Raw genomic sequence first — 27,638 nt, forward strand, 5'->3', positions numbered from 1 at the left:
AATTTCTTGGAATTTATATCAGTCGATCCATAGTACAATTGTGTATCTGCAGCTTACATATGATACCAATTTCGTAGAAGAGGACAAATTGGATGGAAATCCATTCCAAAATAGCGGTGGAAAGCTTGAATCATTGACTATGCACCTCTCAGCTGCCCCTCAGGAAGATGGAGCATTACAAGAGAAAGTATTCCCAAATAACCCACACTCCTCTCCAAATCGGAGCATTGTAAACCTCCTTTCTTCAAATCTCGCCCAGCAATAAAACATGGATGAAACAATTTTACTTTATTGCATCAGTATGCCTTGGAAATGCTGCGACTGTCTTATAGCCGGCGCCAATCCCGAGGAGGGGGGATTCTCCCGTTGCAAACGCTACAGAACAGATAGCTACCCAAGCCGTGCAAAACCTCCTCCGCGAGGGAGATAGGGAAAATATTGCTTGTTTTGGCGCCATATATGTAGTTATTAGGGATATCACGGTGATTATAGTGCAATCAATTATCCGCCTGGTAGCTTCAAACGCGAAGAGCTCCAAGTGTATGTACACACGTGTCAGCTCCCTCTCATGTTATTCATTATCAGAGCTCCATTACCGCATTTTAAAACGCGGAGTATTCATTACACTGTATACCTAGATAGAAGACTCTTTCGGCCAGTTCAGTCAACTCAAATAAGCTATTCAATAGGCGACCAGCACATTGAACCATGTACACATGTAGTTAGTTACCTAAAGCAGCTTTCCATAGCCCTATGCTCCATGCAAATGGGTCATGCGGATCGCAGCGAAGAACACTAATTGGTCAACTACATCATCTATATGACATGTAAGTACATTGTAAAGCTTTTGTCCCCGCATAACCCCTCTTTTATGGCTATATGGCACTGACTCTATGACCTTATTCAACAGATGATTTGCGTAGCCAGTGGAATTACGGTCGCCAATGGCCTAATACTAGCTGCTCTATCGAAGGTTGTCTGAGAAGCCATGGTAAGACATCGTCCTTCCAAATTATTGTAGCCGAGCAGCGCCATCATCTATACAGTATGTCCTAACCCAGTATTTATTTAGTCTATCTTACAGAGACACCACAAGCATTGTCAATGATAGCTAAGTCAGGTGTCCCAAGAAATAATATCTTTATAGGAGTTGCGAGTTATGCGCGTTCGTTCCCGATGGTAAACACATCTTGCACTGGGCCAGAATGCCCCTTTACTGGACCACAGGCCGGAGCAACTCTAGGCTCATGCACTTGAGCAAGTTTCAAGGCTTTCAAGGCTCCAAAAGAAGAGAACAAATTTTACTACCTAGTACACAGACCACCGGGTATATTAGCCATGCTGAGCTCGACGGCATCAGTAGCAACTCCAGGGTCTTCTCAACATGATCTATGATGAGGATAGCGATTCTAGCATCCTTTTTTATGATAACTCATCAGGAGTAAGTAGGTGAGGAAAACAGCTCGCATCACTACAAGCAACTCACCAGAAGACAGCGGTATGCCAACGACGGTCTCATGGCTACAAGCAACTCGCCAGGACCTAGCAGCTTGCCATCACCTACTTCCACTGCCTCAAGCAATTCTCCGGGATACGATGGTGTATCATCACCAGCTTCTACAACTCCTAGTAATTCGCCAGGAAGCGAAAGCATACCATCTCCAGCTTCCATTGCCTCACACAACTCGCCAACTAAGCACTACCAAAATATTAGGACGATTCTAGAGACGGCATTAACATTGAACTCTTGAATGACAAGGAACACTCGATTACGTATTTTACAATGATTTTTGTTGTCTAGCTCTCTTTTAAAAAGAAATAATGAAAATACATTTTTACAAGGATTCTATGAAGCACAAGCAACTATAAGTTGTGCAATACTGAAGACCACAATCCGTAGACTCGGCCCATACCCCACATAAATCCGCCGTCCATAGATTTTCAGCCCCACCCGCAAACACAGCTACATCATGCCGCGCCCTTCCTATTTTCACAAATCTTTGAGCTCTTTTCGACATATCAGCATTTAGATCTAAGAATTTCACCAAACCAAGATGGTCCAAGGCAGGGTTTTGATCATTGCCGGGTCAGATCCCTCTGGAGGGGCGTAAGTATACCTGCTTCTCACTCCCTCATATTCCCTCATTATACCCGTTACCACTAGGTATTTGCTTTGCATGAGTCGTTTGATACGGCGATAGCTACTCATTTAACACCCAGGCCTGTTCATCTGACGATTTCACCGGGGCCCTCTTTGCTTCAGAATATGTTTTCGTAAAATGTCTACTAATACCACCGTTTCATCGCTCTAGTGGCCTGGAAGCAGACCAAAAAGTCCTCGCCGCACATGGCTGCTACGCAATGACCTCAACGACGGCGCTCACAGTACAGAATACCAAGGGCGTGACAGGCGTACATGTCATACCCTCTGATTTCGTGGGAAGGCAGATCGAAGCGTGCCTTGAGGATGTAGGGGCTGACGTGATCAAAACGGGTGAGCTTTTGCACTCCATCTGCATTATGAAGACGATTATATTAACAAAGATGAATTAAAAAAAAAAGGAATGTTGGCATCTGCAGAGACAATCGAAGTCATTGCAAAATTAGTGACCAAGTTCAACGTCCCGACTCTAGTAATCGATCCGGTAAGGGCTACCATAGCATCATTCACATAAGATGAAGCTGACAGAAAGGCAGGTCATGGTCTCAACATCAGGCGCTCAGCTCCTCCCTCATGAAGCCATCGCGCAACTATCTCAGCATCTCCTCCCTCACACCACTATCCTCACGCCCAACATCCCAGAAGCCACCCTCCTCTTGACGCAGAATGGCCACGAAGTTGGCGAGATTCGGTCCGTCAGCGATGTTGAAGCCATGGGACGCAAGATTCAAAAACTAGGGCCTAAATGGGTTCTAGTCAAAGGAGGCCATATGCCATTCCGCAAGGACTTGACAGTAGCCAAGACAGATGAAGAGAAGGAAACTGTTGTCGACATCCTCATTGGTCCCGAGGGAAGCGTACTGCGAGTGCAGAGTCCCTATCAAAAGAGCACAAGCACTCACGGAACTGGCTGCTCTCTAGCCTGTAAGTACATCTCAATACATAGTAGCGAGAAATTTCAATAGGAGCATCATACTTACTGCGATATAGCCGCCATTGCAGCTCGTGTCTCCCAAGGCGCCGACATGCCCACCGCTGTCCGCGGCGCCTGTCGATACATCGAATCAGGCATCAAGACGGCGCCCAAGCTTGGCAATGGCAATGGGCCGCTCGATCACTTCCACTCGACATATATTCTTCCTTTCTCTCCGTAAGCAGCCCTCATCAGCCAGCTCTACCGTCTTACTTTAGTAGCTAATGGTCTTCATGCAGAGGATACTTTGTTGAGTATTTACTAGAACACCCAGCTGTTCGCGACGTGTGGAGCGAGTTTGTCTACCATCCCTTCGTCATGGCCTTGGGCAACGGAACACTGCCAGTTGAGTCGTTTAAGGGCTACATCGTTCAAGATTATCTTTATTTAGTAAGATCAAATGCGTGCTCTCATCCACACAGTCATGACTAACATCACTTTAACAGGTTCACTTTTCCAGAGCGAATGCGCTTGCAGCATACAAAGCAAAGACCATCGGTGATATATCAAGAGTATGCCAAATACACACAAAGCCCATAAAACACAAAGTGCTAACAGCCCGTCCAACAGTCAAACGAAATCGTCACCCACATTCTCCACGAAATGAAGCTTCACATCAACTACTGCAACTCCTTCGGCATATCCGAGCCAGAGATTCAAGCAACACAAGAACTCCAAGGTAAACCTCTAAAAAAAAAAAAAAGCTCTTCTTTTCAACGTGCACACTTTTTAAACAGTAGAAAAATTCTGACACTCAAATCCGTGACACATTAAAGCCTGCACCGCATATACCCGCTACGTCCTCGACATTGGCCAAAGCGAAGACTGGCTCGCCCTCCAAATGGCCCTCGCGCCATGCCTCCTCGGCTACGGCGCCGTCGCCAAGATGCTCCACGCGCACGATGATACGGTCCGCGACGGAAACACTTACTGGCCTTGGATTGAGAACTACAATGCGGATGACTATGTCGAGGCGGTAAGATTAGGAAGCGGTACGTAAAAAAAGGAAATCGATTTTTGAACTTCATCTTGCTCCAAAGACAGGAATTGACTTTGTAATAATTATAATAGAACTCCTTGAGCATAGCATTCGGCTGCAGTCACCTAGTCGGATAGAAGAGCTAATCAAGATTTTTGTACACGCCACAAAGGTAAGAAGACCAAAAGGCAGCCCCTAAAACATGAAAGGACATTTTACTAAAACATTGCGCGTGACAGATGGAGATTGGATTCTGGGAGATGTTCCCATACAAATAGGGGATAAATAGAAATATGTAGACTTTTTATTTGTACTCTGATATGAACACATAGAAGCGACTACGATCAGATAGATCTGTTAGAACTGAGTGATTATATATGGCTTCAGTAACAACCGAATTCTCCCCAGAGATTATGTCGAAAAGGTTGCTTTTAAAAATCCATTTCTATTCCTTATGCACAAACTCCGTCGCTCTCGCTTCTCCCGCTAGAACAAAACAGCAAATCACACGCTATGCAGCATCTCATTTCCCCTTCCACAGCGAGGAATCAACTCTCCTCGGCACCTCCCCGTCAGGCATCATCATATCAAATCCTTGCTCTGGCAAAGGTGTCGGCATCCCACGGTCTTCACTCCTCCTCGCCGCGGATCGCTGCTTCGTTCGGCGGGATTGCTGATGTACCCAGGAGGAGACGGTGCGGAATCGGGGACGCAGGTCCTCCGACGAGTTTGTCATGACGGTGTCTCTGCTGTTGCTGCGGGAGAATCGGCTGTTAAAGCTCTTCCTCTCAGGGCTAGTCCTGACAGCACTGAGGTTAATATTTGTGTCAAAGGTATTGGATCGAGTTGGAGTAACAGCATAGGTGGCAGCAGCAGTGGGGGGTTGAGTGATGATTATGTCTCCGTCGCCAAACCCTGACGATAAAGACGAGACATCGCTGATGCGGGTATTCTTGCGCGAAGGTGCCAAAGATTGCGATCTCGAGTTGTATGCACTCACGCTCACGCTCGCTCTTGCGCTCTCCAAATGGGCTGCCGCCATCTGCCTAGATCGTTCCTGAGCCACCGCGGTGGCCGGCGGCTGTGTAACCTTAGGTCGCTCCAGGATATCCGACATGGAGTCGCCATGGATCGGCGTACGGAAGATCATGCCGTAGGAATTCACCGTCACATGCTGAGGTGGCGTCTTAGATCCCAATCTCCTCTCCAACAAGCCAGCATTATTCGATGCCAGCTTTGGGACCGCTTTCTCGCTTTCGAGACCCTTTTCATCGTTGGACTCATCAATGCTACACCAGCCAAGGGCGGCTGGCAAGAGGCGGCCTTTCATGGATGCAAATCGATCGGTAACTCTGTTAGAGATACGCCGAGGGCCGTCAAGCATGTCCCGGCTGGCTGGCCAAACGTGCTTTCTGCCAGCAGATTTACGCTTGGCCGAGCGCCAAAGAAACCAGGCGAGAGCCAGAAGAATGACAAATCCACCTAATGCCAAAATAGTAAGTTTTATGTACACCAGGAAGGGGGGAAAAAATATACAACTCAAAGATATGAACTCACCAATGGTCGTAGACGCAATGACGGCTTTTTCGCCAGCCGGGCTCAACCTATGTGCAGCCCCGTGCCCTAGAATAGCTGCAGCTGTTCCACTCGGGCTTGCAGTGCTCGTCATTGCAGCCCTTGTCGTCGTACTCGCGGTATGATCTGGCAAAATCACGGACGTAGTGAAAGAGCTCGCTACTTCTTTCGTACGGCTAGTCGTGGACCTTTCCTCAGAGCCCCCTGTCGTCTGCGTCTCATAAGGTGGCGCGATAGCCGTAAGAGTAGATCGAGTTCGTGTTGAGGAGGCAGGCTTGCCAATGGATGAGGATGGACCGTCATCATCGCTGTCGTCGCCGCCATCATCATCATCATCACTGTCATCACCGGTAGACGTACTCTTGGGCAGAGGTGCGCTGAATGACGATCCAGGAGGTCTTGTCGTGGAAGGCGAAGGAGCTCCAAGATTTTCGGATATCCCGTCTGTGGGGGATGTTCGTGGAGGAATAGAGATGGAAGGCGGAACATGCGATTGAGAGGGAGATGCCGCAGGAGATGCGGGAGATGCTGCAGGAGATGCCGCAGGAGGCGCTGCAGGAGATGCTGCAGGAGGCGGTGGTGGTGGTGACGAGGTAGCAGGAGGGGCGGCTGGTGGAGGAGACGAGGTAACAGGGGGGGCGGCTGGTGGAGGAGACGATTCTGGTGGCGGTCGTGGTATAAGAGCAGCAATTGGGTTTGGTATCAATGATGGTAAGGGAAGTGGATGAGAGAGAAGTTGCGATAGAGGATCAGAAAGAGGCACGCCAAAATCGACATGGTTCCGGCTGTCGTCCTCATCCTCACTCTCATCCGCATCCCCACTCTCGTCATCACTCCCATCCCCGCCCAGCAGGTCCCAGAAGGTCCTCTTCAATAGCTCCCCAGCAGAGAAAGGTTCGCTCGCTGGTTCTTGGCTTGATTCACCCTTGATGTCGCTTCCAGAAGACGTATGAGCGGTGCTTGAGTTGTTTTCGGTAGGAGGTCCTTGTAATGAAACATTCACTTCCAAACTCTTCTTCTTGCACCTGAACCTCAGCCATCTCTTCGTACACGATGCGTCACGTGTCTGCCTCTCCTTCTCCACCAGTCCATCGGGACGTCCAACATCCGTTTGTCGTCTCTGTATCCTAGAGGTCGGCGCCATAGTTCACTGTCCAATCTCTTTCTTGGTCCCCCTACTTTAACGCAACGTTCGTGTAGACCAGCTTCACTCAACGTGCGCCTAATTCATCACAAGGTCCCCAAAAAAAATCCCCGTTTCGAAAGTAAAGAGGCGTGAACACGTCTGACCATTCATCGACCCGTGCGAAATCCAGTTCCGGCTTGAACAAAAGAAATAAATCAGCACAATAAACAATTTCCCATAGCATCGAAAAGAAGAAAAGAAAGTAATGAAAAGAGGGTCAAGAAAGCACCGGGTTTTTCCCCATCCTCTCTCAAAGAGGAAGTGTAAAGGAAGAAAAAAAAATCGTGGAGGTGAGCTATTAAGATGTCGCTTGGCATTCCGGATCTTCAAATGATATTATGGAGCAAGGACGGGGCACGCGTAGCAGCGAAGACCTACCATATCGGGGAAACATCCTTGCGCCAACGGCTGTAGAGCTCCATTGTGTTACACCTCGTAGATCCATCTTGCGCCTCCCCCTTCTCACCCGCCGGGGACGGTCGGACGGACTGCAATGCTGCTGCTAGCCTCACTAAAGAAGCATAAGTCACCCATGTTGCGGGAATCTGCAGCAGCAATGTGCTAGCAGTGCTGCAATTCTAGCAGTGGGAGCAGCTGGACAATACCCACTTCATCTCAATCTCATTAAAGAAACAGGGGGCAAAGACACGGGTCAGCCAACTATCGGCACCGCACGGAGAAGCCCGGACATGCTCGCGGCGGTTTGAAGATGTGCTCGAAGCCTGAGTCTGGTGTTTCCATCTCCATGACGAAGTCGGGCAAGGTGCAATAATGTCGCCGTGACCGCCTCAAGAGCGTAGCTGGACGCGAGTCGAGGCATCGTTTCCATTCTAGGCAATCATATAAAGGCGGCCAGCCCCGTGCAATTAGTCCACGAGGCCAGAAAACAGGACGCAGCGCAAAAGGTGCGACAAGGAGGCCTCGAATGCAACGTTTGCACTCATTCGTGGGAGCTAGGCGTGCATCGTCGAGTGTTTCAGGTGCCGAAATAGCGCCTCGACATGAAACCGTGCAGGGTCGGCGAGGGCCTCAGCTGCCAGTATTAGCAGTGGCCGTTGAAGAATTGGGGCTCCTTCATACCAGAAGCGACGACACGGGCTGATCCAAACGCCGTAAAACAAAAGGCAATCATGCAGATATCAAGATTGATCATGATCAGATTGGAGATTGCAGTGGCTGGTGGCTGGTGGCTGGTTGCTCGTGAGGCGGGATAAGGATAGCGCGGGGCGGTGGTGGCGCAAAAATAGCAGCAGCAACAGACCACCAAAGCGACTACACACAACACCACAGGGCTGCTGGATGAACATCATATGCACTTTTCTGAGCTGCCTCGGCTGTCACAAGCAACGACACGCGCTTTGGATAAAGATCACAGCTTCTACTCCCGAGCGACTGACATGCTTCAAAACACCTCATTTGCATCTGATACGCATGTGACTGGAGGATGCAGCTCCAGGCCGCTGTCCGGACAGCCCAACTTCCGAGAGAGTCATGACTCCAGCTCTTTTTTCTCAGCACCGGAAGCGGCCAATTGGTATGGAAAAGACTTGAATCCATTCTTCAAGTGCTCGTTCCCAAAGGCACTAACCAGCTTGGGCCCATCATGGGGTCTCCATCGTTTCGACTCGGTACTACGGCAATCTACTAAGATCACATAACAGCGTATATATAGAACATAGTACGTGGGGAGGGTGGAGGAGAGCACACAATTAGTAACCAGGCCGTATCAGGCTCGCCTGCTTCCACCAGCGCTTTAAAGATGGCTGCTTCTGATAATAGAACTGCAGTACTGTATGTCCGGCGTCTAGCTTTTTGGCCGCGGCCAAACTGCCAGACCTCTCCATCTCCATCTTGTGCAATAAAGGCACCCAGCGATACCGGCCCAATGGCGTGCCCCAGACCATGCCATCCATCGTCAAGCTTCTAGCACGTCAAGGTACTCATCGTTGAGTGAAGCTTCCCCCGTAATCGCATGCGGCTAGTAGTTCGCAAGAGACCGCATCGCTGCTCTTCTCCTTTTCCTGTCGTTGGACCCTCCGAAAGATCCCGAGAAAGGCGCCTCAAACTCTCCGCAAAACCGTTCCGCCGGAGCAGCTTCGGCATCCGGTGGCTTCGATGGGGCTGTCCCGTAGAGCATTAAATGTGGTCCCGGCTCTGGCAGCCTGCCGCCCGGATCAAACCGGCAGTGGCAGACTGTAGAGACAAGCAAGAAGAACAAGCAGACTGAAAGGAGGGAGAGAGGACGAAAGGCTCAGGACCCCTGGTGCAGCTGGCAGCGAAGCCCTTCTGTCCTAGCCAGCGACTAGCCTCCCGGACACATCAATCCGGATGTCCATTTACGAGTCTTGAATTCATGGGTTTTGATAGCAGGCCGCAGGCTCGGTCTTCCGGAAAGGGACAGCATCAAATCAAAGGCTCGACCGGCAGTGGACTGGCGCTAAGGTGGGAGGAGGAGTATTAGCACATGTCTGCAGCAATCCAGCCTAGACGCCGTTGGATCGGTCATGTCGATGACAAGAGCTGTTGCTATCGCGCTCACGCCTTCTTATCGCCTTGATAGGGGGGAAACTTTTGAGTGGGTGCCCGACCCAATCAATTTCTGCGTTATTAAATTTTGCAGCGGGAAGGCGGATCGCGTTTAGAGGGAAAATTCAGTAGAGCAGGAAAAAAAATTCAAATCCGCTAAACTCAACTCCGAGCGTCATTCCAACTTTTTTTTAGCCCTCCGTGCCCTGGTAGAGCCACCCACCGACAGAAGCTCAAGCTCCATATCCTAGCGCACGGCCTCGAATTGCTTCCTGCATCTGCATCACCATCCTCAGAACACTGCTTCAGGAAGATCGTGATATCATTGCTGCTTGTAGCATCTCCTTTCTGATATTGCTATTCCATCACTCGGCGGTCCTCCTGATCCCCGGTTCCGGAGCGTGAAGCGATGGCTTCAACCCAGTCCATGAGAGCCCTCGCCCGGGCCGGCCCATTGGGTCCCAACGGCGTTGTCGCATCACGAGCATTCTCTACCGCTACGAGGGCAATGATGATGCGATCAGCTGCCAGGCCGTCCGTGGCCATGAAGCTCACCAACTCGGGCCGCATTGCCTTCCGCAGAGCCTACGCCGACGAGGCTCCCAAGCCCAAGCCCGGCAAGCTGCGCCGGACCTTCAGATGGGCCTGGAGATTGACTTACCTGTCTGCCCTTGGACTGGTGGGCTACACTGCCTACGACATCTACGTCGACCGCCACCCCGACGAGCAGTTCAAGCCCGATCCCACCAAGAAGACACTGGTGATTCTGGGTGAGTCAAGTCCAAGATAGAACGGCCGATTGCGCTCACGTGTGATACCAATGCTTACTGACCGCGCTATCCGGATACAGGAACTGGCTGGGGATCTGTTGCTCTCCTCAAGAAGCTCGATACCGAAAACTACAACGTCGTCGTTGTTTCTCCCCGCAACTACTTCCTCTTCACCCCTCTTCTGCCGTCATGCACCACCGGCACCATCGAGCACCGCTCCATCATGGAGCCGGTCCGCGCCATTCTCCGTGGCAAGAAGGCTGCCGCCAAGTTCTTTGAAGCCGAGGCCACCTCCATTGACCCCGAGCGCAAGGTCGTGCGCATCGCGGACAACTCTGAGATCAAGGGCGCTACTTCCGAGACTGAGATCCCCTACGACATGCTCGTTGTGGGAGTTGGCGCAGAAAACGCTACCTTTGGCATTCCTGGTGTCCGGGAGAACAGCTGCTTCCTGAAGGAGATTGGCGATGCCCAGCAGATCCGAAAGAAGATCATGGACTGCGTTGAGACGGCCGCCTTCAAGGACCAGACCCCCGAGGAAGTTGACCGTCTGATGCACATGGTCGTTGTTGGTGGTGGCCCCACTGGTGTTGAATTCGCTGGCGAGCTTCAGGACTTCTTTGAGGAGGACATCAAGAAGCTGGTCCCTGATATCAGCCCCCGCTTCAAAGTCACCCTCATCGAGGCCCTGCCCAACGTTCTTCCCATGTTCTCCAAGACTCTGATCGACTATACCGAGAACACCCTCCGTGAGGAAAAGATTGACATCAAGACCAAGACAATGGTCAAGCGTGTCACTGACAAGACTGTTGAGGCCGAGGTTTCCCGCCCTGACGGAACCAAGGAGCGCGTTGAGATCCCTTACGGTCTGCTTGTCTGGGCCACCGGAAACGCCGTCCGCCCCATCATCAAGGACCTAGCCGGCAAAATCCCTGCTCAGAAGGACTCGCGCCGTGGTCTCGCCGTGAACGAGTACCTCGTTGTACAGGGCACCCGCGATATCTGGGCCATTGGTGACTGCGCTGTGGCTGGCTACGCCCCTACCGCACAGGTTGCCTCACAGGAGGGCTACTTCCTTGGCAAGCTGTTCAACAACATGGCCAAGACAGAGAACCACGAGGCTCGCATCCAAGAGCTGAGCGGCCAGCTGAATATCGCTGGCGGTAACTCTGCCGAGGCTTCCCAGGAGATTGAGCTCCTGGAGAGACAGCTCAAGAAAATTCGCGACATCAAGCCTTTCAAGTACAGTCACCAGGGAAGCTTGGCCTACATTGGCAGCGACAAGGCCGTCGCCGACGTCAGCTGGTGGAATGGCAACCTTGCCACCGGTGGTAGCGTGACCTACCTCTTCTGGAGAAGTGTCTACCTCTCCATGTGCTTCAGCCGTATGTATTTCTTCTAGTTTATATCCTATTTTGATCCATTCAACTAACAATCAATAGCACGAAACCGTGTCCTAGTCCTTCTAGATTGGCTCAAGTCCAAGGCTTTCGGTCGTGACGTCTCCCGAGAGTAAATTCTAGAATGAAGAGATAAAAGACGAAAGAGATAGAAAAAGAGAAAGAAAAGAGAAAGAGAGAAGGGAAGAAAAAAATAGGCGCAGGAAGAGCGGCTGGTTAACCGCGATTTACAAAACCAAAACACCATTCCATCATGGGACACATGCATCTCGCAATATGCATAATTTTGCTCGCGGGCGTCTGTTCTGTGTGTTAAGCGGAAAACTTGTTCTTTTTTTTTTTTTTCCTTTTTTTGTTCATGGCATAGATTGGGCATCCTTGAATGCCCGGGCTGGAGACTAATAAACATTGTCGGATTGGGTTCGAGGAGTAGGATACCTCCCTCACTTTGTAACTATTCTTGTTTTCATGTGTATTATGGAGCTGTAAGACGATACGGATGGTTGCGTGTAGAGAGATTCTAAAATGGCGGTTGAATGATATGATGATTAGCGTCTTCTTACAGTAGCTCTATTTCAATCTCTAAAGATGAGTGAGTGAATGGGCTTATGATACTACTGTTGTGTCAGCTTGTTTATGGCCATAAACCATGCCATCCGCCTTATAGTCAATTGCAGATTACATGGAAGTGACGTTTTTCGATAAACATCACATCGTTTTCAACAGAGTTCATATGAGCACACACTACGTAACGGGCGCGCCGCTCGCCCAGCACAACACAGCTTGCTATCCATACACTGCCCATATAGCCATCTATACACACCACACAAAACATATATGCCGAAAAAGTTAAATAAAAGATTTCGGCGCCTCCGAAACAGGCAAAAAACTCAGATCGATCTAGGGTAGCAGTATGTACCGTAGCACGTGATTAGCTCAGCAAGTCGCCACCTGTGGTACGTACCGGCAGGCGCTATCCAGATTTTCTTAGCGCCAGAAAAAAAACTGCAGGTAAGAAAAAAATATCTTAGGCGCAGACTGAATCCCCCTGCTTTCCGATTTCTTTCTCTTCAACACACTCTCCAGACGCCAATCTCTGGCTTCTTCTCTCTCTTTCTTTCATTCCCGCTTTCATCGCATATCAGAGACTATCCATCAGGACTACTAGTCCTCGGTCTTCCTGACGCGTTCATTCTTTCTGCTCGCCCGTTGACCCCTCGAGTATTGCCCTGACAACCGCGTTTTCTCTATTTCCTTGTCCAGAGACCCTTTTTGCAACCAAAACACCATTGAAAGGATGTCTGGCTACGGCGGCGGTCGATCCAACGGCGGCGGTTACGGAGGCGGTGGTGGTGGTTACGGTCGTGATCGTGGTGATCGCGGCGGCGACCGCAACGGCCATGGAGGCGGTGGATTTGGCGGAGGGTAAGTTTTCACTATTTTGATATCATCCCTATCTTTCATCCGCAAGGGTGTGAAACGGCGGGGATCCAGGTCCCTCCGCAGCGCACATTTGCCTGTTTGAAGGCTCTTTTTCTGCAGCTCAATCAACAATATTCTCTTCATTCCAAAAGAAGCGAGAACGGATGCTAACAAGGTTTTTCACAGTCGTGGTGGATACGGCAATGGCCACGGCGGATACGGCGGTGGTGGCTATGGTGGAGGAGGTGGTGGTGGTGGTGGTGGCTACGGCGGCGGTTACGGCGGCGGTGGTGGTGACCGAATGGGCCACCTCGGCGCTGGCCTGCAACGACAAGAATGGGGTATGTGTTTTCTCGGGTGTTCTCACCGCATTCTCTCTACTTCTTCTTTTCTCTTTGTTTTCTTTGTTCTCTCAACAAGCATTTCGCTAACTTTTCGATACCAGACCTTTCCGCCCTTCCTAAGTTCGAAAAGGACTTCTACAAGGAGTCTCCTGATGTCGCCGCCCGCGACGCTGCCGAAGTCGATGCGTTCCGTCGCAAACATCAGATGACCATTGCCGGCTCAGGAGTTCCCAAGCCCGTCGAGACCTTTGACGAGGCTGGATTCCCTCGCTACGTCATGGATGAGGTCAAGGCTCAGGGCTTCCCTGCTCCTACCGCCATTCAGTCTCAAGGATGGCCCATGGCTCTTTCTGGACGTGATGTCGTCGGTATTGCCGAGACCGGTTCCGGAAAGACTCTTACATACTGTCTTCCCGCCATTGTTCACATCAACGCTCAGCCCCTCCTTGCCCCTGGTGACGGCCCTATCGTCCTGATCCTGGCCCCCACTCGTGAGCTTGCTGTCCAGATTCAGCAGGAAATCTCAAAGTTCGGTCGCTCATCACGTATCCGCAACACCTGTGTCTACGGTGGTGTCCCCAAGGGCCCCCAGATTCGCGATCTCTCCCGTGGTGTTGAGGTTTGCATTGCCACCCCTGGCCGTCTCATCGACATGCTCGAGGCCGGCAAGACCAACCTTCGTCGTGTAACCTACTTAGTTCTCGACGAGGCTGATCGCATGCTGGACATGGGTTTCGAGCCTCAAATTCGCAAGATTATCGAGCAAATTCGACCTGACCGACAGACTCTCATGTGGTCCGCTACATGGCCCAAGGAAGTCCGTGCTCTTGCTGCCGATTTCTTACAAGACTTCATCCAGGTCAACATCGGTTCCATGGAACTGGCTGCCAACCACAGAATCACCCAGATTGTGGAGGTTGTTACCGAAATGGAGAAGAGAGACCGCATGATTAAGCATCTTGAGAAGGTCATGGAGAACAAGGAGAACAAGATCCTCATCTTTGTTGGCACCAAGCGTATTGCGGACGAGATCACCCGATTCCTTCGCCAGGACGGCTGGCCCGCTCTCTGTAAGTTCAATTCACACAGACAAACGTTTGTCTCAAAATGATCAAAGCACAATATCAGCTAATCCTCCTTCTAGCAATTCACGGAGACAAGCAACAAAACGAGCGAGACTGGGTCCTCGACCAGTTCAAGACCGGAAAGAGCCCTATCATGGTTGCTACCGACGTGGCATCCCGTGGTATCGGTAAGTATCAGTCCCCCTCCCCCTCCCTCTCCAGCAACTTCCAGCAAAAGCACTTGCTGTATACTTTACTCTCGCGTGTAGGGGCTATCTTTATTGTGCGAAACTGCCTGACCAGACGGTATCCGTATGGTTCTCATTATGTGGTGGAGTCTTGATCCGTTGTGTAGCTTTCCCATCGCACTGCTATACTCGTATTTCCATTCTTGTACCTTGCTCACCCCCGTGGTACAAAGTGTGGAGGTTGGCATCTCTTGACCCCGATCAAGCTGTCTCCCCAAGGCTCCTTGAAATTCCATTTGAGGACTCCCGTGATCACATAATATGTCCCCCCAAGAGGATGGATGGCATTTTGACGCACTTGGATTTGGCCCTGGTTTACCAAGGAGTGAAGTTACACAGATGGACGTTATTATATAATTACGCCGTCTCTTCACGTTCCCGCGCTGGAGGTTGCTATACATACCCGTATTTCGTTGGCTAACCCTTTCTTTTTCTTTGTAATCCAAAAGATGTTCGCAACATCACCCATGTGTTGAACTACGATTACCCTAACAACTCGGAGGATTATATCCATCGTATTGGTCGTACCGGCCGTGCTGGCCAGAACGGAACTGCCATTACGCTCTTCACCACTGACAGTAAGTTTCAATACCACCACTCGAGAGTCTTCTTATTAGGGAGGGAAGAAAAAATGCTAACCTTGTTGCGAAAACAGACCAGAAGCAGGCCCGTGATCTTGTCAATGTGCTCCAGGAGGCCAAGCAACAGATCGATCCTCGTCTGGCTGAGATGACCCGCTACGGTGGTGGTGGCGGCCGCGGCTACGGCGGTTACCGTGGCCGTGGAGGCGGTAGAGGTGGGTATCGTCGATGGTAAACTTCGTCAAAAAGGCACCTCTAGGAGCTGACCACGGTCTATCAGCCAACTCCAACAACTACCCACTGGGCAACCGTCGGTGGTAAGACAGAAGAAAACCTGCGCGCGTACCCACGCAGTGAACCGGACAAGTGCAACTCTTTGCAGAGTTTAGAATGAATGCGCCATGTCCTGGATCGCATGACACAAAAACGTGAACGGCCCAATGCACTCAAACGGCGTTTGATAGAGGACAGGATTGGTTTCAATTAGACATTGACTCGCATCCTTGCGTAGTCACCGGTTATTTGGTTTTTGTTGTGGACGGATATTTTCTTGTTTTTGCTTTTGCCTCTTTTCTATTAACCCTTTCCTTTTATTTTAATGGTTTGAACGTATATCACATAAGGACACGGAAGAAAGTGCTCCATTGTTATCGGTCACTTACTCAGCCAAGATGTTTGATGTATCTATCGACATCGGCAATAGGCTACTTTGCCTCGGGGTTAACAAATGTATGTTGATAGAGAGAAAAAAAAATATGAGGTCAGAAAATGACACGCATTTGGGCAAACCTGTTTTAATAATTGCTACTATAGTAAAGCCTTTGACAAGTCGAACAAGTGAAATTGATGTTACATGGTTATATGATATGGCCTATGTGTATCCTAGATGCATAGACCATGATACCAAGATGTATTGCAGAGTAACTGATGTAGAGTTTGACTTGATGTTTATGTTAGAGTTGGTGCTTGTTGTGCATTCGCCTTGTACCAATAGTTTTGGGTAATTAGCAGCGGATAGACGTGCATCTGACGGCCAAGATTGACTTTTCTTTTGAAAAGCTGAGTTGACGCCAGCGTCGTTCTCATTGCTCTTCATATTGGCCAAGCAATTAACTACCGTTCAAACTTATCACAACTCAGCTTTTGCAAATACCTTGTTGACGCGCCTTGCCAATTCCAGCATCTATACACACCATCTACATGATCCTTTCCAGCGTCAAACAGACCAATCCCATTCACGGAAGATATTAACCAACCTTTTTTTTTTTTTATCTTTACACTTTCTCATTTGCTACTATTCCTTTATTCAATTTTATCTTCAGCCGTGTGTACGTTACCGACCTACCTACCTACCTATATGGTATAAATCTACTTATATGCATCGCCTCGTTGTTCGCCTCGCTTTTCACATTAATCTATTTAACTCAGCCACCAACTCCTTCATCAATCTCACTCAACTCTAAACAAAAAATCCTTTTCCGTCACACCAACAAACAATAGGAGAGACACACTACAGTATACACACACACTCGCACACCCCCCCTCTGCGAAGCGAGCGCAAAAGCGCGTCCGTGCGGGCGTGTTGGACGCGTCGTTTCTTTTCTTTTTTCTTTCTTTTTTTTTTTTTTTTTTTTTTTTTTTTTGCACTGAACAAATAAGAGAAGAGGAACAGAAAGGCCACATGCACATGAAACGTTGGGTGTATATATTGCTGCTCTATTCCTTTTATGGAGGTGTGTCTGTGTGTGTCTGTGTGTGTCTTTTTTTTAGCAGCGGTTATTTATCCAAGATTGGAAATGAGTCTCTTGTATTGATACTCCCTCATTGGCCCATTTGTACTTTTTTTGTAAAATACATCCTGTTTCTCTCTCTATTCTCTCTTATAGCTTTTGTCCATTTCCTAACAGTGCAAGGGGGCCGCATCTTTTGCTAGCATTCATCTACTCTAAACCCCAAAAAGCAAAAAGCAAAAGCAAAAAAAAAAAAAAAAAAACGGTGAGCTAGCATCGCATTCCTTGCAACGGAAGGATCGAGATTCCGTCTTTGCTTTTTGTCTCTTCTCCTACTCCCTTCCCCTGCTTCTTATCCTAATGATGCATCATCAGCCTTTCGCTCTACTGTAAGTTAAACCTCCGTTATGCATGATTGCTGTTCTATGTATTACCAAGGTATTATAATACTACTAAATATGTGTACCCCTTTCGCCCTGCTTTTTTGGTTTGTTTATTTGTTTGCTTCTTTTCCTTTTTCTTGCGTGTAAAGAGGGGGGGGGGGGGGGGGGGGGCTTAAAAAAGGGCTGAACTAGAGCTGAGAGCTGAGCTGCATCATACAAGGATCAAGGGATATTACCATACACACTACAAGGCACATACCATCGTATGTATTCGTATCATTATCATTAACTCCATTCCATTCCCATCTGTTGTTTCCCGACCCCCTTGCTTGTTTCTTGCCTGCTTCATTTACTTTTTTACCTATGTATTTTCCCCGTCTTACATACGCAGTACATACACAAAAACATCCCCGGCGTTCAAAAACAAACCGCGACAAACTCCAAATGATAAGTGATCAAATGAATAATAATAATAATAAAAATAATAAATAAAAATAAAATAAAATAAACCCAACCCCAGCCCCAAAAGTCATGCAGCCCTCTCGTGAGTGGTTAGTGTTCTTTCCATCCACACACACGCACCATGAATATATATAACTATGTACTGTAATATGCAGCGAATCCTATAGGGCGGAAGGATTCTATTCCTCGCTTCGCTTCGCCTTTTTGTCGCTGCGACTACTGACTGGAATAGTATGCTCGTACGAGTTATATTACCGCATGCTGAAGCATAACCCCCCCCCCAAGAATAGACAGAGCGAGAGGCGAAATTGGTCAGCCGACAACAAATATGTCATCCATATCAATCCATGCTTATCCGAAGCTTTGTAACCAACATGCTCAAAAGATAATAAAATTAAATAAAAATTAATGACAATAATAATGAATATGAAGAAGAAGAAAAAAAGTAATGGATAAATAATAAGTAAACAATGATGTGATACAGCATGATATTGCTTGGCAATCACACACACCCAACCCCTTGCTTCCCCCGATTTACTTATCATTCCGTGTCATGTTCAAATAAAAAATAGAAAAAAAAAAAAGGTCAAATGCACAAGATGTACCTGCCTACAAGAGTACATGTACCTTGGCCACGAGTCAAAGTCCCGCAAATCCTTCCAAGACATCGGCGAACTGGAAGAAAAAAGACGAAAAAAAAAAAAAAAAAAAAAAAACAAGTCAGACAAGGATTCTGCTTCGTGTCTCAACCCGTCGTTGGTCAGGTCAGCCCGTGTCTCTGTTGGTTGACCAACACCACCGGTGAACACCGAAGAATTTGCTGTCCCCGTCCCCCCTCCCTGCAGATTTTCCTGCTGGTTGATAGTACTACTAGTGCCAAGGACTTACCCGGTAATCTGGGGAACTTCACAGCGAGCTTCTTGTTTCTTCTTGCAAGTCCACAAATAACGCCGACATCAAACACAGAGTACCTACCAAGGTAATATATAGTACATACATACATACATATTATACATACACCTACAGTAAAAGCAATACCAAAAACCCCCTCCTTTCCTCCACAAAGGAAAAAAAAAAAAAGAGATATACAGCATTATACAGTAAATACTTCGTAATCCACCCTTCAAATCTTAACAACATAAGCCCAACTCAGCTCTTCTCACTCACCAAATCCATCTAGTAAAAAAACCATTCACATTAAATCTTAAAAATAGTCCAAAATGACTCGTAACATATATTACTCAAGCCACATCTCTCTTCCCCAAAAAAACCACAAAAAAAGACACGTTCATCTCAAATATCGTAGCTATACGATAAAGAGTAAAACCGCAGCAGCAGCTGAAGAGAAAAGAACAATAAACTAACCACTAGCTCAACCATCTTCTTTTCCCTCTTTAGGTATGGAACGGCGCTCACACTACTGTACAACAAAACGACGAGGCTTGCAAGGAGGCGTAATAGTTTTTAGCCCCAAAAAAATCTGGGGAGGGACCCATTTCTCATCAATATCAACGAGAAAGGATAAAAGCGCGAAATGGGCAAGACTCCAAGAGAGGAGAGAGGAGAGAGGAGGCTCAATCTCAATCCGGGCAGCCGTAATCGGAGGCCCGCTCCAAGAATACCTACCTACATGCTATGGGTAGGTACTCAAGATAATATACATGACATGCATAGTATGAGCAGTATTACACAAAGTGGATTCTGCAAACGACGCGGGCCTTTGGCGAAGGGGCGTGCATGCAAAAATGGCAAATATTATACAAATAGAGATACTATATGGAGTATAGAGAGAGAACGAGCTCCAAGGAGATCGAAAACGCGACGAGGAGGGGCAGCAAAAGGACATTTGTTGAGATCCCAACCACAAAACTCATACTCTCAGACTGGAAGGACCTTATGCTGGAGGCTTTCTTTCGTCGTCTTCTCCTCTTCCTCTCCATTCCTGCCTGCCTGGGAACCCTTGGCCGATAACACCACAAACGCAAAGCATTCGCATATACTACCATACTTCGTCGGACACACGTAAACACTGATAGGAAACCCAAGGGTCCCCTCCTCCCCCCATCGCATAAGCTATTCAGGAAACGCCCGTGTGTCAAATAGCGTAAAAACCTCTACTTTCCCTCACCGAATCGTATAACAGAGCTGGGTAGGGGGAGAAAAAAGTCCAGGCCCTCTCCCCCATTGTCATGCACGTCTTTGCCCCAATTTTGAAAATAAATTATGGGGAGAGCCACAATTCTTTTCTCTCTTTCTCTCTCCTCTCTCTCTCAGCCTCTACCCTGGTTTACGCACACAGTGCATTCAAATCTCATTTCAAATAAGAAAGAGAGACAGAGAAAATCAAAACACACACCCCCCAGTCGAAACGATCAATCAATTTCTTTCCTGAGGCTGAAAGGATTGGTGATGGCCCGATGAGGGAGGGGAAACACGCAAAGAGACAAATACTACCTACTCTCAAACCTGATCGCCGAACTGAAAATAAGTTGAATGCACATGTAACAGGGGACAGGCAGCCACAAGGCACAGAGAGACCCAGCAACCCCCTCCCGCTTGCCTGCAGAGAGTTCACTTGCCTCCTCATCTGCGGAATGTTCTCCCCTGTCTTATCCTTCGAAATCAAATCCATGCTGGGATGGGCGTAGTAAGCACGTGGTTAAAGGTGGCGTTATGCTATAGGAGGACAGATAATGTAGAGGGGGAGAGCCGGCCCGAGGATTCAGAGAAGCTTCTCTATACGGCATCCCGTAAATCTCCCCAGACAGATGGTTCCTTCAGCGTCGCATTGGACGAAATGAATAGGCAAGGAAAAGACCCGTGTGTGGGCAGCGCATGTGAAGCGTGATCTCCATGTTGAGACGAGACGCGTCCGAAAAAGCGCAGCCCTCTCTCTCGAGCCAGGGGTCAGCCGAGCTAAGCTAAAAGCCAAGACACACGGAAAGACTGATTACCAGGTTCAGTCTACGGGTGTAGCAGTGGCTAGCCAGCATCGCGATAGCCATGGGTCAGATGCCTCTTAATCAACCTTATATTCAACTACCAAATCACCCCAAGCGAACCTCTCATGTATTCACGCTGTCTCTCTCTCGTACCATGTACTCATACATGTCTCTCACTCATGCCACTTGGCGTGTGATGCGTCAAGCCCAAATAAAGGAGCGTATTATGTGAGTGACTAGGGATTCAATGCAGACAAGGGAGAGAAGAGAGAATAACATGTGTGATTCGTCGTCACAGGTAGAAAAGACGGTGATTGAGATTTGATCCTGAGCTGTACATGTAGGCAGGATCATATGCCTTGCTCGATACCGTCACATCCCAGCTTGTCAACCTGGCTAGCATTACGAGTAGTCCGATGTATGTTCGTAGAGAGTAAGGTGGCATTAGTCGAGTTGACCGTCTTTTTCGCTTCCGATTCCTAGTTCATGGGCTGAACTACAAGCCCACAAAAAAGACAACATGAATAGAGGGGAAAGGCAGAAAAAAAAAAAAAAAAAAAAAAAAAAAAAAAAAAAAAAAAAAAAAGACGCGAACCTGCTGGGGTACATGGCGGAAACGGGCCAATAAGACCAGAGAAATCCCAGAGTCAAGGGGCCCATACAGAGATAACTGGGTCGGGGGTGCCGATGAGTCAAACAGGAAAATGGGGTTTTAGCACGTTCGCCGACGTGCTACATGTATCTATACAGTGCACAATAATAGACAGCGCGTTCTCCACATTGGAAAAAAAGGAAGAGAAGAAAAGATCGGATACTACCCTCTTGGATGTAGCCCTCTGTTAAGGCCAGGTAGTAATTGCTTCTCCATAATGCTGCAGCTGCAGCTGTGGGAAGGGGGGGGGGGGGGCGGGGGCTGCGAATGGATTGGGGAATGTCACAGTCGCTGCCCTGCGGATGGCGCTCTCGTCAGATACAGAAACAGGGACTTGGCAGTGGACAAACGAAGTTTTCGAAGCCAAGGCAAAATCTCCCATTGGCGGCGGCGGGGGAAGCTGTTTGGATGGGACGCCAGCGCTGCGGCATTGGACAAATGAAAAGGCAGCAAATGCGTGGGCATGGAGGGGTGTGTAAAAGCGCAATCGTGGAGGCGAGCCTCTCAAAAAGACGGGTCATCTCTCCCTCCCTTGCTGAGTCTCTTAGTCATGGGGAGAGAAGAAAGAGGGGGAGCGAAGGGCCCTGACTCGGCAAAATGATATCCTTGAAACGTCAAGGGAATCCCATGAGAACAGCCGCACAAGGGTGAGTGAGTGGGCACAGAACAAGGTGAACCCGCAGAATCGCAACTATGGGAAGAGGTCCAGTTCCCACTGGCAGACGTCATAGGATTTGGTCAACAGCAATCTGAATGGCGAACCCCGGCTGAGGTGGCTGAAACAGTCATCAAAGCCCAAGGACCGAGGCTTTTTCTGCTTCCTCTTCCATCTTGGCATATGCCTGTACTTGGAGGTATCCTCCTCGTTCTCGGCTCCGTGTTGCGGTGCGGTGCTGTCTCTGGAGCATGTGAGCTCACTTTGTCGTCCCCATCATCATGCGCATCTTCTCTCTTCCAACGAGTCTCGATGCGACGGCGGCGGGCGGTGGAGGGAGGGCGAAAAAGTGGACGGCCCAGGGTCAGGCGGCAGCAGCTGGACGAAAGCAGACATGGCCGGCGACGACCCTGGACAGCTTTGTCCACTTGCACATCGTCATGTTGATGTCCATAGCGGAGAGGCTGAAAATTTGATTCAAGGACGAGAAGAGAAAGAGACACGCCAGCGTCGTACCACTGTGCCCCAGATGTCGTCTGTGCCTGTACTTTTGTTGCTGTCTCCCCTCTTTTTCCCATGGTTCTCCAGCAGGCAGAGGACACTGCTTGACGTCTTGAGGCGTGGGCGAGGCTTGGACTTTGTTGGAATGGGCATCAAAGGCGACGTGCCCCGGCTGGAACCTCGCCGGCCAGTCTGTGTGCGTGTCTCAGTTGCAAAGTACGCAATACCTGGCGTCGCCATCTGCGCTGGGCGTCTTGGTACTCGCCTCTGCGCGGCCAGCGGCAGCATCGCGTCGGTACCGCGCCAGACCCGCGAGGGGTACCGGCTACCACATAACGTGACGAGCCGCCCAAGCATGTCATCCAGCTAGCGGCCACCCAGCTTCGGCGCCCAAGTGGACTTTGCTGTGCTCTTCCCTCCTGCTCGAGCTCCAGTTCGCGGCTGAGCGAGAAGAACAATCTGACACTGGCTCGCACAAGTGCGCTCCCGTATTCCTGGGACCGCAACAGACGCCCAACGATGGCGCCCGCTGGCTGGTCAGAAACCCGCCGTTGGTGTGTCGCACAACAGCCGCCCCTGGGCTCCTAGCGCGGTGTGCTTGCAAATGCCCACTGCGGCAGGCCCTAAAGCAGGCTCTGAGGCGCTGGCGCTGGCGCTGCGCACTAGCACTATCGGCGCCTGCTAGCAGCCCATCAAACCACCCCAGATCGCCGCGCTGAACTGGCCGACGCTTGCGAGATCCCTGGACCAAGGATTTGCGACTCCACGGAGCCCTCTCACTAGCACTAGCACAATACCGACCACTGGGTTCCTGGTAAGCTCGCGCTGGCGAGATCTGAGATAAGTTTTGCTGCTAGCACACGTTGGTCCTGGAGGCTAGCCTGGGCTGAATGTACCGCTACCATTGTACTCTTGGGCTGCCCTGTGCAGCAGTGCGTCTGGCCCGGAATGCAGCGCACTAATGCGCACTGTCAACTCGCTGCTTATAGTAATTGATTCGTGCTCGGTGAATCGACCCCGAGCAGGCATCGTCGAGGCGCGCCGCATCGCATGACGGCCAATGATAATAATAGCAGTTGCAGTTGCAGTTGCAGCAGCATAATGCCGTGGCAGGGTCATGCTTGCGCGCGCCCGTGTCGCACGCATCGTGAGTGGCTCTGCGCCCGGAGTTCTCTCCAGGCAGTCGTGTTTCCGAGGCAACACTATGCTTCATCCAGTATGGAGTGCGTGCCATGGGCATGCTCGCTGCAACTCTCGGAACCCGTCTGGACGATAGCCATGGCGATGCCGGCTTTCGCGAGCCAATATAATATCGTATCCCAGCCCAGGGAGAAATGAGATTTCGGCAAGGCGAGCCATCGTATAGCCTGGAGCCGCTGCCGCGTATTGGTGAACAAGCGTTTCGATATGTACTTGGCTCTCGCTTCTCCCCCTCTTTTTTCATATACTACTTGTATGTCATGCTCCTATTTAGACACTATGAATTTTTTTTTTTTTTTTCGGTGAGGCTCTAGTGCAGGTCCTAGGCCCTCGCAGAATTTAGAGTTGTCAAAGCAAAGCCTAGACATCGGCCGCCCTAAATCCCATCTCCCTTCTTTAGCTTGCTCCATCTCATCTGATCTTGACGATTAGTTTAGGCGGAAACTTGTAGTACATAGTAGTAGTAGTGAAGTATGATATGCGCACCAGTATGGGGTTCGTTCTTTCTTTCGTTGCTGATCAGACCCTCCCAAGCCAAATAGCAAGTTTTGAGGCAATGGACTGGGGTAGGAACGCCTACCGCTTCTCGGCAATCGGGGCGCATACGAACTTGTGGTAGAAGTAGTAATTCATACTGTAGCTGGCACGCGGCCGCCTCATGTCGCCAGCCCTACGAGGACACCTGTTACTAATCTCCTCAGAAGTCGTAAGCATATCGTGATCATGATACCCTGTATCACTTAATTTCACAAAGTGAGATCGGTCCCTTGGATCCGTTGAATGAGTTGGAGCGACACTACTCCCCATATGGCCGTCTCTTAGAAAGCTGCAAAGCCGAACTTGATAATGGCCAACTGGGTGACAGTGAGCTTACTGTGGCCACCTCCTGTATCGCATCGCGTATGGGTAGTAGGTGCTCCATATTCCGTGCTAAGTTCTGTTTCCAAAAGAATTGCAACGTCAAATCAGCACTGCCCAGCAGAGGATCATTTAGCACCGGACAGGGTAGCAGCAGCAGCCGAGCGGAGAGGGCATCTGCCGTTTAGACGCCCTGCCTTGTTTACGAGTACCTACCACCACTATGTGAAAAAAAGCTCCTGACAGCTGATACTAGTTAGGCCAGCGCGCGCTAAATAGTGCTCTTTCGGCCGGATGCCGCTCCCTTCGTAGATCCAATCATCGTGGAATTCGTGCTTCGTGCTGTAGGGAGTGCTATCTTGCTCTGTAGAGGTCTCCACGGTCATCGTGGTCGTCGCGAAGTGGGGGAGCGTTTCCGAAGAGCGGTTTCCAGGAAATCGGATAAACTTGGATCAACACGTTCAGCATCACCTCAACCCCCTTTACCCCAAGTAAACAAGAACATGTCTCAGCCGAACCTCCAATGACTTCAGTGTGAAAAAAGACCGCATGCAGTAGTAGTGCTATGTTTTAGCACTGCAACCTCCAATTTCGGAGATTGAGGAGCGAGCAGGAGCAAACGGCCGCCTTTCGCCTAACGTAGCCCTCTTGCCTCGAAGTTCAGCTGTCACGCCCCCTTGGCCGAATACGACAAGGTCGTTTGCTCGCTAGGACGTCCTCATCTCACGCTGTTCTCCATTTCGTCCAAGGAGGTGGATATGGGCCTAGAGCAGCCACCGTGATTAAAGAGATGACGGTGGCTTGAGAGCAAAGGGCAGCCACAGTGAGCTGGCGTGCCAACCTTGGCGCGTCGGATTACCACATTGGCTGCGCCATGCAGGAAGCTGAAGGGGGAGGGTATTAGAACCCCATTTGCGGCTGTCTTAAGATGACCCACCAGAAACCATAGCGCCTATGCGATGAATCGTTTATCGCAATTTGTCAATTGTCGGTTTCAAGCAGACTGGCTTGATTGGATAAAAATACGACACGTCTGTGTTGTGAGCCGTCCGGGACATGCAGCAGGCGGGCGTGCCGATTGGAAAGAAAGGTCAGACAGTGAAGCTAACTGTTCTGCTGTTTGTTCGATCGGCTGATTGATTGATTGATTGATTGCGAAGCAAGTCAAGTAGTATCAAGATTACAGCTGTGGTTGTAATCCCAGTCATGTCTAGTATACTAATTATACTAGCAGCAGATGGTGAGCTTACTGGTTCCGCTGCCCGCCCCAAAGGGCTGATGCAGTAACGAAATTAGATCGCCGTTTGTTTTCTGATTTTCAATCCCGTCCCTGGTGTGAATGGGGACGTGCCAGTGCGGCTGACTTCGTCTTTAGGCAATGTACTACTGCTACTAGCTAGTAGAACGACAAGATACCATGCTAGCCAGGTTTCATTCGTAAGGGGGGTTTGGTATTTTAGATCCTTTGGGCTTGGAGGCCGAGAGGGCCCTTGTCCTGGCCTAGTTCTACTCAAGCTAGTAGTTCTTCCGGCGATAGTCTAGCGGTCAGTGGTGGGCTGTACGTATCCCGCGTTTCTTCCTCTTGGAAGCTGCTTTGTTATCAGGGAAGTGCACCCAGGGCTGCGTGAGAGGTGGTGAAGCACTGCTGTACATTAATCATTTGATGGTCTTCCATTGTTCAAGATATGTGATATCATCTCTGACTCTTTGTTTCGCTGTTTTCTTTGATGGAGTACTCAGTTCTGCCTCTCGTATCAATACATTTGGCAACTTTTAGATTTCGTTTGAAACTCGGGAAAGAGAGTGGATATGTTCAAACACAAACTTGATGCCTTTTCTCGTCGAAATGGGGGTCAAAGGGGGTGTATCAAATAGGGTGCCACTGTTGAGGCATTTGAAATTCGAACTTTTGCTGCCCGATATCACCTGAGCTTCATCCCACGGAGCACATCATGCTTTCACGGCGGTGTCACCAGTGTGACCGAAGAAGAGCTTATCACTTGCTCTTTGTGCCAAGTGTAAGTGAGGAGCTGCTTTGAAATTCCATCATATTAGGATAGTGCTATTCTTTGATTTTCACCAGCAGTTGAATAGCATAGACTGGAAGGCCCCAGATAATAGCTAGCCGATGTTCGGCTTGGACATACATCTCTCGAGTGTGAGAGATATGATGAAATCGTAACTACCATACTAGGTGGCGAAAAAAAACCACGTACAGAGCATATGATCTTCAAATCGCAGTTGGGTGCTGATATAAATCGGGTCGGCTGGATATCCATCTATCGCAGAGAGCTCTCATAGCACCAAAGAACGAGCATGTACGAGTACCCGTACTACTTTGAACGATCTCGTTGGACACCACCTCGTCTGGATCGACGCTAACTCCTACTTAACGCCGGATGCCAGCTCATCAAGCGAAGACCGACGAAGGCGAAGGACATCTAGCCGCCCAATACATATTAATGGGAGGGAAAAACATTGTGTGCTTCGGATGCAGTATCTCGTCCTTTGGTGGTGATTGGGTAGCTGATTATGTGGCTGTACGGGATAGAGTGGCTGCAATCAATGCATCAGCCAATTGGTGCCTCAGATGGCCGCCGAAGGGGTGCGTGTTGCTGCAGCAAAGGTAGGTCAGACCATGCAAGACGGATGCAGGATTTCCCACTACTTTTCCTTTCCTTTTCCTTTTCCTTTTTTTTTTTTTTTTTAAATATTGCATTCTCATTCTCTTGTTTTTGTAACATGCTGCGGCGTGGTGGTAGTTGGTGATTGTCGAAGGGTTCATATGGAGTGTCCTTCAACTCCCTGTCAAGTTATCAGGTGATAGATTTGACTCCCCCAGAAAAGTTGAGCTAGGGCGAAGGCCGGTGGAGTTGTGCGGCTGGATCAGTGACAATGTACCTTTTCTAGATTAGTCGGTGCGTGCATGTCAGAAACGCGCAACCTGAATGAAGTGCGAATGTGTTGCCGTCAAGGGCCAAAGTGAAAGCTGTCCTGGCATTAACTTGTGAGCTGAATATGCCGTA

At 49.4% G+C, this 27,638-nt stretch overlaps 7 protein-coding genes across 9 annotated transcripts; 5 read left to right on the plus strand and 2 right to left on the minus strand.

Moving 5' to 3' along the window:
- Positions 1–1,384: 1,384 nt before the first annotated feature.
- Positions 1,385–1,751, plus strand: TrAFT101_011697 (uncharacterized protein; the record flags this gene model as incomplete). Its single annotated transcript, XM_066129347.1, has 2 exons — positions 1,385–1,441; positions 1,497–1,751. The coding sequence occupies 2 exons, from the start codon at positions 1,385–1,387 to the stop codon at positions 1,749–1,751; spliced, it is 312 nt and encodes a 103-aa protein (XP_065985479.1).
- Positions 1,752–1,980: 229 nt separating this feature from the next.
- Positions 1,981–4,566, plus strand: TrAFT101_011698 (uncharacterized protein). The gene is made up of 11 exons (XM_024908617.2): positions 1,981–2,107; positions 2,313–2,494; positions 2,563–2,645; positions 2,698–3,085; positions 3,152–3,311; positions 3,374–3,524; positions 3,581–3,646; positions 3,705–3,813; positions 3,911–4,126; positions 4,206–4,285; positions 4,353–4,566. The coding sequence occupies exons 1-11, from the start codon at positions 2,055–2,057 to the stop codon at positions 4,389–4,391; spliced, it is 1,527 nt and encodes a 508-aa protein (XP_024757877.1). The 5' UTR covers positions 1,981–2,054; the 3' UTR covers positions 4,392–4,566.
- TrAFT101_011699 (uncharacterized protein) lies at positions 4,361–8,011 on the minus strand. The gene is made up of 2 exons (XM_024908616.2): positions 5,671–8,011; positions 4,361–5,595 (listed from the first exon to the last, which is right to left on the minus strand). The coding sequence occupies exons 1-2, from the start codon at positions 6,830–6,832 to the stop codon at positions 4,637–4,639; spliced, it is 2,121 nt and encodes a 706-aa protein (XP_024757876.1). The 5' UTR covers positions 6,833–8,011; the 3' UTR covers positions 4,361–4,636.
- Positions 8,012–9,080: 1,069 nt separating this feature from the next.
- TrAFT101_011700 (uncharacterized protein) lies at positions 9,081–12,176 on the plus strand. The gene is made up of 3 exons (XM_024910718.2): positions 9,081–10,170; positions 10,251–11,555; positions 11,613–12,176. The coding sequence occupies exons 1-3, from the start codon at positions 9,810–9,812 to the stop codon at positions 11,684–11,686; spliced, it is 1,740 nt and encodes a 579-aa protein (XP_024757875.1). The 5' UTR covers positions 9,081–9,809; the 3' UTR covers positions 11,687–12,176.
- A 441-nt stretch (positions 12,177–12,617) lies between these two features.
- Positions 12,618–16,014, plus strand: DBP2 (ATP-dependent RNA helicase dbp2). Of its 3 annotated transcripts, XM_066129349.1 has the most exons (7): positions 12,618–12,995; positions 13,179–13,333; positions 13,438–14,406; positions 14,481–14,588; positions 15,098–15,226; positions 15,304–15,444; positions 15,510–16,014. In XM_066129349.1, exons 1-7 carry the CDS (start codon positions 12,868–12,870, stop codon positions 15,548–15,550), a joined length of 1,671 nt encoding a protein of 556 aa, XP_065985480.1. In that variant the 5' UTR covers positions 12,618–12,867; the 3' UTR covers positions 15,551–16,014. The 3 variants fall into 3 exon arrangements, with proteins under 3 accessions (XP_065985480.1, XP_065985481.1, XP_065985482.1); XM_066129348.1 differs by having other exon boundaries at positions 15,304–16,014; XM_066129350.1 differs by having other exon boundaries at positions 14,481–15,226; positions 15,304–16,014.
- Positions 16,015–22,354: 6,340 nt separating this feature from the next.
- TrAFT101_011702 (uncharacterized protein) lies at positions 22,355–22,986 on the plus strand. Its single transcript, XM_066129351.1, has one exon. The coding sequence runs from the start codon at positions 22,448–22,450 to the stop codon at positions 22,922–22,924; it is 477 nt and encodes a 158-aa protein (XP_065985483.1). The 5' UTR covers positions 22,355–22,447; the 3' UTR covers positions 22,925–22,986.
- Positions 22,987–23,919: 933 nt separating this feature from the next.
- On the minus strand, positions 23,920–24,998 carry TrAFT101_011703 (uncharacterized protein; the record flags this gene model as incomplete). The annotated part of the gene is made up of 3 exons (XM_066129352.1): positions 23,920–24,169; positions 24,241–24,485; positions 24,866–24,998. The coding sequence occupies 2 exons, from the start codon at positions 24,996–24,998 to the stop codon at positions 24,331–24,333; spliced, it is 288 nt and encodes a 95-aa protein (XP_065985484.1). The 3' UTR covers positions 23,920–24,169; positions 24,241–24,330.
- Between the last annotated feature and the right edge of the window lie 2,640 nt (positions 24,999–27,638).

Source organism: Trichoderma asperellum, chromosome 7, assembly GCF_020647865.1.
Source record: "Trichoderma asperellum chromosome 7, complete sequence".
Classification (NCBI taxonomy): domain Eukaryota; kingdom Fungi; phylum Ascomycota; class Sordariomycetes; order Hypocreales; family Hypocreaceae; genus Trichoderma; species Trichoderma asperellum.